The following is a 10,854-nucleotide window of genomic DNA, read 5'->3' on the forward strand; positions in this document are numbered from 1 at the left end:
ATATTGTACAGTATATATACTTAAGGATTATATATATATACTTATATATATTATATACTGTATTATATATATACATAATATGTATCATATATATACATTATATATATTATATATATATGTTACATATATATACACATAATATATATAGTATAATATATAGTTCTTTATAATATTAATTACAAACAACAGCGGCAGCAACAACAGACAGAACCAGAAACCCGGTGAACCATTCTCTGAGCTGTCCCATGCCCTCCCTTCGGTGCAGTTACAGTCACAGCCAGCGGGGGCGCTGGTGCCTCTCGGTCGGGCAGGGTGGGTGCGGTGATTCCTCCCCTCCAGCAGGGGATGCTGTGGCGATGATTCCTCCCCGCTGGCAGGGGGCGCTGTGGCACGGGGGCGGTGATTTCTCCCCACCAGCAAGGGGCGCTGTGGAGCTGGGGAGATGATTCATTCCTCCCTGCCAGCAGGGGACGATGTGGTGCTGTGGTAATGATTCCTCCCCACTGGCAGGGAACGATGTGGCACAGAGGCCATGACTGATTCCTCCCCGCCGGCAGGGGGCGCTGTGGCCTGGGGGGCAGTGATTCCTCCCCGCCAGCAGAGGGTGCTGTGGCGCTGTGGTGGGGATTCCTCCCCATCAGCAGGGGCGCTGTGGCACTGGGGAGATGATTGATTCCTCCCCGCCGGCAGGGGGCGCTGTGGCACAGAGGCCATGATTGATTCCTCCCTGCTGGCAGGGGGCGCTGTGGCCCGGGGGACAGTGATTCTTCCCCGCCAGCAGGGGGCGGTGTGATGCAGGGGGCACTGTGATGCAGGGGGCACTGTGATGTAGGGGACAGTGATTCCTCCCCGCTAGCAGGGGGCACTGTGGTGCTGTGGTGGTGATTCCTCCCCACCAGCAGGGGGTGCTGTGGCACAGAGGCCATGATTGATTCCTCCCCGCCAGCAGAGGGCGCTGTGGTGCTGTGGTGGTGATTCCTCCCCGCCGGCAGGGGGTGGAATATATATATAGTATATCATGGCACAGAAGCCATGATTGATTCCTTTCCACCAGCAGGGGGTGCTGTGTCACAGAGGCCATGATTGATTCCTCCCCGCCGGCAGGGGGCGTTGAGGCGCAGGGGCAATGATTCCTCCCTGCCGGCAGGGGGCGCTGTGGCCCGGGGAGCAGTAATTCCTCCCCGCCAGCAGGGGGTGCTGTGATGCAGGGGGCACTGTGATGTAGGGGGCAGTGATTCCTCCCTGCTGGCAGATGACGCTGGGGGGATGATTCCTCCTTTCTGGCAGGGGGCGCTGTGGCACAGAGGCCATGATTGATTCCTCCCCGCCGGCAGTTGGCGCTGGGGAGATGATTCCTCCCCGCCGGCAGGGGGCGCTGTGGCACTGTGGCAGTGATTCCTCCCCACTGGCAGGGGGCGCTGTGGCGCTGTGGTGAGGATTCCTCGCTGCCGGCAGGGGGCACTGTGGCACAGAGGCCATGATTGATTCCTCCCTGCCAGCAGTTGGCGCTGGGGAGATGATTCCTCCCCGCCGGCAGGGGGCGCTGTGGCCCGGGAGGCAGTGATTCCTCCCCGCCGGCAGGGGGCGCTGTGTCACAGAGGGCAATGATTCCTCCTTACCGGCAGGGGGCGCTGTGGCTTGGGGCTCAGTCATTTCCCTCCCTCACACGGTGATGGCGGGCGGGCTGGATGGCACGACGGGCTGTCGTGGCAATCTCATATCAGCAGCCGGGGCCACAGGAGCTGGCTCACCCCGGGTAGATGGCAATAGGTGGCAGAAACACCTCATCTGGGATGGCTGGTCCCTGGGTCAGGCTGTGCAGAGGGGAGGGTGGCACCCCGATGGGGAGCAGGGTGTTCTCACGCTGGCTCTGGGCTCTCAAAACAGCAGAGAGGCAGAGAAATGAGCCYATAAGCCCAGTCACACTGCTGAAGGACAAAGAAATTAAAAGGAACAGGCCAAACTAATGTGCAGCAGTATTTCTGCTCAAGAGAGAGCTGCTGCYTGCCTAAGGGATTCCAGTGCCCCAGGGGAAAGGGAGGAGTTGCCTCTTGCTCCTGCCCCAGCTTTCCTAGGAAATCTTGGGCTGTGTTGCAATTATCATGGTATCTTCAGAGCCAGGGTTGGGGGGAGGTGACAGCGACCAACCCAGCCATGAAACGAAAGAAAAGGGGAAAAAGAAAAGGGATGGGGCAAAAAAAAACATCCCCAAGAGAAAACAGCTTTTAAATCCCTCTGGGGGTGGGGACTTCACTGGGCCAGGGCTGGACAACCCTCTGGGTGTAGGAATTTTGCCAACATCCAACCTGATCCTGTCCTTGCAGAACTTGAGGCTGTTTTGTTTTGTCCTGTCGCTTGTTCACGGGGAGCAGAGCCCAGCTTTCTCTGTCAGGGAATTATGGAGAGCAAAATGGTCCCTCTTGAGCCTCCTTTTCTCCAGGCTGAGCTGCTCCAGCTCTTTCCCCAGCCCCGTTCACTTCTCTGGATATGCTCCAAGTCCTTAATGTCTTTTGTTGGGACTCAAACTGACCATAAAATTGGAAGTGCCTGTGGCATCCTGTGGCTGCTACAGGCCAGGTGATGTGTTGGCAGCAAAACTTGAGGAGCTTGGTTCATAAAATGAGAGACCCAGGACTCCAAGGGTTTCCTAACAAGCCTGGAAGAAGGAATAAATTATGTTTTCTACATAAGAAAATCAGATGGTAACTTTTATGCTAAGTAGTTTTTAGATACTCTGCTGTATCGCAAAACCGAATTCTCCAAAAGATCACAATCCTGGCTGGAAAATTGTCGCTGTGCCTTGTGTAGGTCAGGGTAGGMTGTAATTCCAGCTGTTGTGATCTTCCTCCAGTTCAAGCGTCTGCAAGGCAAGCGGAATCGTGGGAGGGAAGAGATCAACTTTGTGGACATCAAAGGTGACGACCAACTGAGCGGGGCCCAGCAGTGGCTGACCAAATCCTTGACAGAGGAGAAGACCATGAAGTCTTTCAGCAAGGTGGGGTGGAGGGCAAAAACTGAGATTGGAGGCTCTGCTCAGTGCCCAAATCAGCCCCAGTGGAGCTGTGTTGGATGCTGGGCAGACACCAGGGAGGGGGACAAGGAGCTGGTAAATAATGACGTGAGAGACCAGCAGTGTTCCTCAGAACCCCAGTGTGGGTGGGGAGGGCCRGCCAGGAAATGCTTCAGCCAAAGCAATCTGTAATTTAATAGGGAACAAATGTCATTTGGGATGGCTGTGTGCAGGCTCTTGCCTTGGTTTGATGTCCAGAGAAGGGTCTCTCCAGGCTGAACACTTCACYTCTTTCTGCTTTCCAGAAAAAAGGAGATCAGCCCACGGGACAGCAAAGGAGAAAACACCAGATCACGTACTTGATCCATCAGGTGAGTGTYCTCTCCGTGGTGTGTGAGTTGATGCAGCAGATTTGATGTTTGGCAACACAAGGCTGGGGTGGTAGAGCTTCCAGTGGGGCCAGAGGTGGATCCTGGCCCTTGGGGATATCCCAGTCCCAAATTTTCAGCTTTGCTTTGCCCTCCCRCACATCCGAGGCTTTGGGATCCTGATCTGGATTCCACCCCAGGGCTCTGTTCCCTAYGAGAAGCTGCATTTCAGCATGAATGAAATGCCTGTGCATCCCAATTAATCCAGGCCTCTGTCAGGATGATTGTGCTAACTCCTGTGACGAGGTTTTTGGCTGAAGGGCTCCGTAATCCACGTGAGTGGAATGCTGCTGAGTCACTGAAACACGGAGGGTAACACAGATCCTCTCCATCTCTGCAGGCCAAGGAGAGGGAACTGGAACTGAAAAACACATGGTCTGAAAACAAGCTCAGCAGACGGCAGACTCAAGCCAAATACGGATTCTGACACATCTGTCCTGTTTTTTGGCTGGTGGCCCGGGTGACCTGCTGTGTCCGGTGTCTCCCGGCCTCCGGGAGATCAGCCAGGCCCCAGGACGGGGCTGCTCATGGGAGGAAGGACACTGCACTCCCTGGCCTGGCAGGAAGAAGGGTCATTGCAAGCTGGGCCTGAAATTCYACCTGTAATCCTTCCCCTCTTTCCTTGTAAACAATAACGAGGAAGGTTCTGATCAGCCAAGGACAGTCCTGAGGCACTGCAGGGAACGTGCCGGGTGTGAGGTTCAAGCTCCTGTCCAAAGGAACAGGGGCTGTTCCTTCCTCCACCAGACCCTTCAGCAGAGGCTCAATAAACTCCCAGTTCCCACTTTGCTCCTCTCTTGGACTGGCTGTGCATTGAGAGTGTCATTTTYCTTTCTAAAAGACGGTGAGTTCCCRAGAGCAAGCCTGGCTTTGGAATTTTTTATTTTGTCCTTACCTTTTAAGATGTCCTCATGGCTGCTTCCTTGTGTCTGGGCCGCTCCAGCTCTCCTCTCATGACGATGGTTTTGATATCCTGGTTTTTAAGTTGCTGTTTTTGTTCTGGACTCCACGGGCAGAGCCACGCTGAGGAGACACCCCTGTGCCAGGGGAAGTGCCACACGTGGAGGGGAGGTTCTCCTGCCTGGCCCACTCAGGGCTTTGGGATACCCTTTTGGGACACCCTGAGCCATGTGTGCATGTATATTGTCCTTCCTTCTCCCCCTCTTTCCTCTTCCTGTGACCCAAAGTCTCCAGTCCTGCCCCAGGCTGTTCCCAGACTCATCAAACTTCAGTGTCCCACGTGTGGCTGGCTGGGAGTGAGCTCAGCATTTTTCTCTGGGCACAGAAGAGAGCTGCCAACTGTACTTTTTTTGTTTTTCCAGCTTGTTTGTATCAGTTCTGTTTCAATGAAGTGTTGACTTTACCCTCCTGGCTGGGAAGAGGAGACTGTCCAGCCCCAACTTGTTCAAATTAAACTTTTTTTTTTTTATTTAAGGAATCCAGTCAAGGTGATATTACTGCAAATCCTGTGCAGCTCTGCTGGCCCAATCCATGGATCCAAATCTCCGTGGCATCACTTTGTTGTTCACCAAAGCATGTGATGCTGAAGGGAGCAGAGAGCTGGTCTGGTTATTTAACTYACATTCCCACCACTCTGGGTTTTATTTGTTGTAACCACAGCTCACATGGCCAATATTTTTTTATTTGGGTAAAAAAAACTCACAAGAGGTGGTTTTTCTGCCGTGTTACCTCTTAAAAACAAGCAAACCCCCATGACTGAAGTCTTTTCGTAGAACATTTTAAACTAATCTCATTTTTAGTTTAGTTCCCTGGATGTTTAGTAYTTTGCAGAGCCCGTTTTGAGTATTTGAATGATCAGAATAAAGTTACTGTTGAGTAATTTATTCATATCTTGTATGTACAGTGAAATCCTCTCCGAAGAGGTTTGATAAAGGAATAAACTTTTAAATGAAGCCACCCAGCCCCGTTTCCATCACAAGGGGCTGGGATTTTTCTCCAGGTACCCTCTTGGCTTGGGGATTTTGTGGTGTGGAGCACAGCCTTTGTGGGGGTTGGAACTCCTGGGTTCCCCTTTCCATTTCCTGTTGTGGTAAMAGCTCAGGTTTAGCACCAAGGGGGAGTTCCAAGCGCTTGTGCTCCACTTTCAGCTGTCTTAAGAGCAAGAAAATTCAAGTTTGTGAAAATTCAAAGTGATTTATCCCATGGATAAAACAGCTACACTGCTTTTCACTCTGAGCCAGGGTTTTGGCCATCATGGCTCCCTGCTCCTGTTGAGCTGGRAGCACCATGGCACTGCTGTGTTATTCCAGCAGGGTTTGTGCCCCACAGGGCAGCCCTGGGGCAGTGGTGTCATCCCAAATTTTGTGGCTGAGGAAGCAGGCAGGGCTTGGAGTGTAGACTCCAGGCTGGGWAAGTTCTGCGTGGCCCTGGCTGTGGCATCTCTCCACCTTCTGGCCAATTTAATRTCCAACTGGATGCACCAACTGTGCTGAATGCATCCCTGTTTTTCCTGTAATGGCCTTTTCCACCCTCATTTTATTAAGAGAAGTCTCTTGGAGAATGTTCATGGGTATGGTAATCTTGTTCCCAACTGTGCTGTCCCAGAGGATTGTGAAGCAGGAGGAGCAGGGGCTCTCCATGGAGCAAACCGACCTCGCTGGGGCCAACAGCAGCCTCAGATCTCTCCYCCCAGGACCAAGGGCTTCATTCCTTCAGGGAAATGGAGGCTGAGGTTCCTGCTGCCTGGAGCCAGGTCTTGTCCTTGGCCCATCTGGCTCAGGAGCAGTCCCCAGGCAGCTGCTCGTACACATTCTCAGCCATGGCTGTGCTTTGCTGCTCCCCACGTGTGCTCCGGCTGTACACGGGGTCATCCAACTGCAGGGCAGGGTTCGGCACCACCTGGGGAATCCTCAGGGACAGGGTGGATTTGAGAGCCAGGAAATAGCACAAAGTTGGGCTTTCACCCTCCCAGCCCTTGGCTTTGCTCAAGCTGGGTTTTTGCAAGGGCTTGGAGAGACAGTCCAAAGGGGAATGGGTTCCCACTGCCAGGGTTAGAGGGGATATTGGGAAGGAATTCTTCTCTGTGAGGGTGGTGAGACCCTGGCACAGAGAATCTGTGGCTGTTCCACCCCTGGAAGTGTCCAAGGCCAGGTTGGACAGGATTTGGAGTAATGTGGGATAGGGGAAGATGTCCCTGCCATGACGGGATGGGACTGGGTGGGCTTCTTTCCAACCTGAACTCTTGCAGGTTTCTGTGCTTCTCCCTCTGCTCCTGGTGCGGAGCAAACCCTGATCCCCCAGACCCCGAGAGCCTTCACTCGTGCTGGGACCAAGGTCTAGAGCAATGATCTGCAAGGACCTGTGGTACTGACCTGTGTGCCCGTGCTGGAGGCTCCTCTGTCCTTCCTGTCCACGCTGGGAGCTGCCGACAGCTGCCTCCTCTTGCAGTCCTGGCTGGAGACGCTGCGGAAAAGCCGGCGGTGGGGCCGGGGTTTGGGGGACAGCGTGGAGAAGGCATTTTGGGGAGCCATGGGGAGCCGAGCGGGCGGATCCTGCCTGGTGGGGAGATCCTGCCTGGTGGGGAGATCCTGGCGGGCCACGGCCACCTCGGAGTAGATGTTCTCCTCGGGCTGGGCGCGGGGGCTCCATCCCCGGGCCATGGCGTAGAAAGGGATGGGCTCCTCAGGGCTGAGTTTCCCCGGCTCGCAGCGGTTTGGRGCGATGTCCTCTTGGGGCTCGGCGTAGATGTGGAAACGCATGAGCTGCTGGTACTTGGCCTCGGGCGGCGCGGGGGGATCGGGGCGGGCGCCTCCTTTGCGCACCCGGGCGTAGGGAGCGTCGGGCGTTGCTGAGCTGCCGGCGGGGCTGTGCGGCCCCTGAGGAGCGCCCCGGGAGCTGGMCTTGGCAGGGAGTGACGGGGGGACGCTGGGAGCCTGGGGGACAGAGGGGACAGGTCRGAGGTGAGGGGAGAAATGAGTCCGCAGTGGCTGCGGCTGCATCTCCCCGCCTCGTGGGAGCTGTGGCTCCTGTCCCCTCCATCCCCTGTTACCTCCCTGGAGGAGCCACCCTCGGCTCTGGGGGACTCCAGGGACACAGAGCTGTACTCCAGGAGCTCTGCTGGGGAACGTGAAGCATCGCTGCCGGCTGCGGGCTGTGTCCGTCCTCGGGGCTGCTCTTTCTGCAGGGAGAGCACAGAGATGTCGGGATGGATGCGTGGCCACGGKCTGGCTCCTTGCTCCTGCTAGCCAGGGTGGCTGCGGTTCCAACCCCGACTTTGGTGATGCTTGGACTTCTTTTGGCTTTAAATCGCCCTGTCCGTGCCGCCGGAATGCCCCCGGGGCTGCCGGGGCTCTCGGTGGTGCTCACCCTTGCGCACGGCAGGGGCACGGTGAGAAACTCGTGGTACGGTGTGACGGGAGCCMTGGCGTGGTGCTGCAGCAGCTCGGCCAGCTCGGCGTGGGCTCTGCGCTCCCCCAGGATCACGTAGCGCCCGTCCGGCAGCTGGTCCAGGACAAAGTGGCGGCAGCGATCCGTGCCCCTGGCGGGAGAGGGGAGGGGATGGGCACAGGGGGAGGGAGGGAGGGAGGGCACCGAGCTCGTCGGTCCCTCCCTCGGGCGGGGGTGGGTCCTTTACCTGTAGGAGAGCACGAAGCCGACGGTGCTCTCGCTGAAGCGGACCAGGAAACAGCCCAGGGGTTGATCCTGCAGCAGCTCCTCTGCCTCCCTGKGGGAAGGAGCCACTCAGCCTCATCCCTTTCATGGATCCGGGGGTCCTTTTCCCTTTTTAGGAGCTCAGGGGTGGAGACACTGACTCTGTTCCCCACCTTGACCTCCACCCCTCCGTTTAGGAGCTCGGGGATGGAGACACTGACTCTGTTCCCCACCTTGACCTCCACACCCCCTTTAGGAGCTCAGGGGTGGAGACACTGACTCTGTTCCCCGCCTTGACCTCCACATCCCCGTTTAGGAGCTCAGGGGTGGGGGCACTGACTCTGTTCCCCACCTTGGCCTGCCCCCCGCTCACCTCCGGCTGATGAAGCCGTGGAACCACGCTGGGAGCTCCCCCTTGGGCCCCAACCTCTGGGCTTGTGTCTGCTGGAACCACAGGCTCGTCTGGGCACGCAGGGCCACCARTTCGGGCCGCGGGTCTGCCTCAGGCTGGGACTGGGCTGGTGGAGGTGACCTGGAGCCYGGAGGGACCTGGAGGGAGGGGACAGCACCGGGGGGTCAGGTGAGGATGTGCCCCAAGGATGTTCTGCTCCCTGCACGAAGCTCCCGGTGCAGCCTTTCCCCCCAGAATTTGGGGGAAAAAAGTGGCCCTACAAGTCCTGAATCTGAAACTCAGCCAATTACCGTGTATGACTGAGTCCTAGGAAAAGAAAGGGAGTGTTAACAGCCTGCGTGGAAGAAGAATACTACATCCTTAGCTACTTTTGAGAAAAGGAGATTAGAATGTAGAATTGATAATGCAGGTGGCTGGCAATTATAAACGTTACTAATACTGTAGCTTTTGCAAACTAACCAATCATATACTGATTATTAATTAAACAGCTGTCTCTTAACCAATGTATGTTTAACACAAATGTATACACTAGTTGCTAAAGTAGATAAAAGAGGCTTGTCCCACAATAAAGTACTCTCTCTCTCTTTTTCTTTTCCTTTTCCTTTTTTCTATGTGTCTTTGTATCTATTATTTTGTGTCGCTGTTTGGCCAACAGCCACACCAGAGCGTGTGAGCMCTGGGATGATGAGCTGTCCCCTCTCACGTCCCCATGTCCTACCCTGCCATGTCTGTCGTGGTGTCCTGGGGACTGCTCTGTCCCCTGGGGCTGGCTGGGCGCTGTGCTGGCTGCTGGCTTGGCTCTGGCCGTGCTGTCCTCACCCATGGGTTTGAAGGTGATGAAGAGGGGGTGGTCGTCATCCATGGGGTCCCCTGTGCCAGGGAATGGGGAGAAAAAGGCTCAGGGTGGGGAGGATTCCCTTGGGACCCCTCACTGCCTGAGGGGTCTGGGAGCTCCAAGATATCCCAAAAACCTGGGTAAGCATCACCTTTGCCTTGTGCTCCCCAAGACGGGCTCATCACCCTGATCCTGCCCAGCGAGACCACCCTGGGAAGGGCTGGTGACCTTGGTACCCCAGAGAGAGAAAATCCCTGGGCATGGTGATGTGGGTGGGGAGGAGCTGAGGGGAAAGAGTGACAATTCTCCAGCCCCTCTGAAGTCTCCGGGGTGTCAGGTCAGCCCTGGGAAGGGGAGGGAGAGGCTGAGCAGCTCCCAAGGGACCTTGAGCTCGACCCCGAGCTGCCAACGCCCAGCAAAACAATGTTAATCCCCAGCAGATGCTTGAGGGGGTGGAAGATGCTGGAGCTGGTTGGRTCTGGGAGGCAAAACTGAGTCAGAGGAGTCAGTCAAGTCTTGTCTGAGAGCAAGGGGATCCAGCCACCAGAAAAGGCACCACCTTTAACTCACAGCAGTGCCCAGCCTGGTCCTGTGCCCCAGCAGGAGAAGGTGAGGAAGATGTTGACAAAAAGAAGCAAAACACCCCAGACTGGAGTTACCCAGCTCAGGGAGTTCTGGGGAACACAATTTGGGTCAGGTCCTGGCCGGGCAGCACTGCTGTCCCTGGTTTTGTGTCCTCCAGCTGGGTGAGGGTCCTGGGCAGGGGTGGGGGGCTCATTCCTGCTCCCCCATCCCTGCACCTTGGCCTCGGTGGGGCACCTCAGGGGGATTTGTTCCCTGGGGCAGGGTGTGCCTCTGGAAACCTGCACTTCTGACATGGGAACGAGTCAAATCAAACCTAAAATGGGCTGAAGGCTTTGCTCTGTGAGACATTTCCGGGCAGGACTTCCCTCTTTGGAGGGAATAAGATCTGTCTGGAAGGGCTGGTGTGGGTGGGGGACCCCATTCCCACCCTCTTCACCCCATTATTGTGCCCATCCTTTGCGATGCCTTTGGGCAGGGGGAGCATCCTAACCCTAACCTTAACCAAACCCACACAAAGAAAAACGGTGCTGCCCCATCCCAAGGCCCCACTCAGGGCTCAGTCCTCGCTGCAAATCCAAGCCCAGCCCCAAACCCCAGCTCCCAGCCCACGCTCGTACCTCTGCCCGGCCACGGGGGCGTCTGTGTGGCCGGAGGCGATGGGGTGGGCAGGGGGACGGACAGGGTGACGRACAGGATGCGACCCTGCCTGCGCTGGCGCCTCTGCTGCCTGCAGAAATGGCAGGAAGTGGCAACCGAAACTTCATGTGATGGGGAAACGTCACAGCAAAGCGAAAGGGTGGCCCTGAGGTGACATCCAGGTGACACCGGCAGCCTTTGGACAGGCTGGGCTGTGGCGAGGAAGAGACTCTGGCCACCTGCCCACCAGCACATCTGAGCCTGCAAAGGTGGCTTTGTCCCTCCCGTCCACATTCTGGGACCTGGCACTGCTGGGCACGGGGACAGCAGAGCTCGG

The 10,854-nt window shown here is 56.2% G+C and overlaps 1 protein-coding gene and 1 long non-coding RNA gene across 2 annotated transcripts; one reads left to right on the forward strand and one right to left on the reverse strand.

Moving 5' to 3' along the window:
- Positions 1–2,762: 2,762 nt before the first annotated feature.
- On the forward strand, positions 2,763–4,227 carry LOC130584677 (uncharacterized). Its single transcript, XR_008966525.1, has 3 exons — positions 2,763–2,995; positions 3,316–3,381; positions 3,779–4,227. It is a non-coding gene; the product is annotated as an uncharacterized LOC130584677 (long non-coding RNA).
- An 885-nt stretch (positions 4,228–5,112) lies between these two features.
- On the reverse strand, positions 5,113–10,615 carry SH2D2A (SH2 domain containing 2A). Its single transcript, XM_057384801.1, has 8 exons — positions 10,499–10,615; positions 9,180–9,331; positions 8,423–8,598; positions 8,033–8,122; positions 7,765–7,936; positions 7,448–7,576; positions 6,771–7,331; positions 5,113–6,297 (listed from the first exon to the last, which is right to left on the reverse strand). The coding sequence occupies exons 2-8, from the start codon at positions 9,321–9,323 to the stop codon at positions 6,175–6,177; spliced, it is 1,395 nt and encodes a 464-aa protein (XP_057240784.1). The 5' UTR covers positions 9,324–9,331; positions 10,499–10,615; the 3' UTR covers positions 5,113–6,174.
- Between the last annotated feature and the right edge of the window lie 239 nt (positions 10,616–10,854).

The sequence above is a fragment of the Malurus melanocephalus genome, unplaced genomic scaffold (assembly GCF_030028575.1).
Source record: "Malurus melanocephalus ecotype Western Australia unplaced genomic scaffold, MMel_1.1 scaffold_746, whole genome shotgun sequence".
NCBI lineage: Eukaryota > Metazoa > Chordata > Aves > Passeriformes > Maluridae > Malurus > Malurus melanocephalus.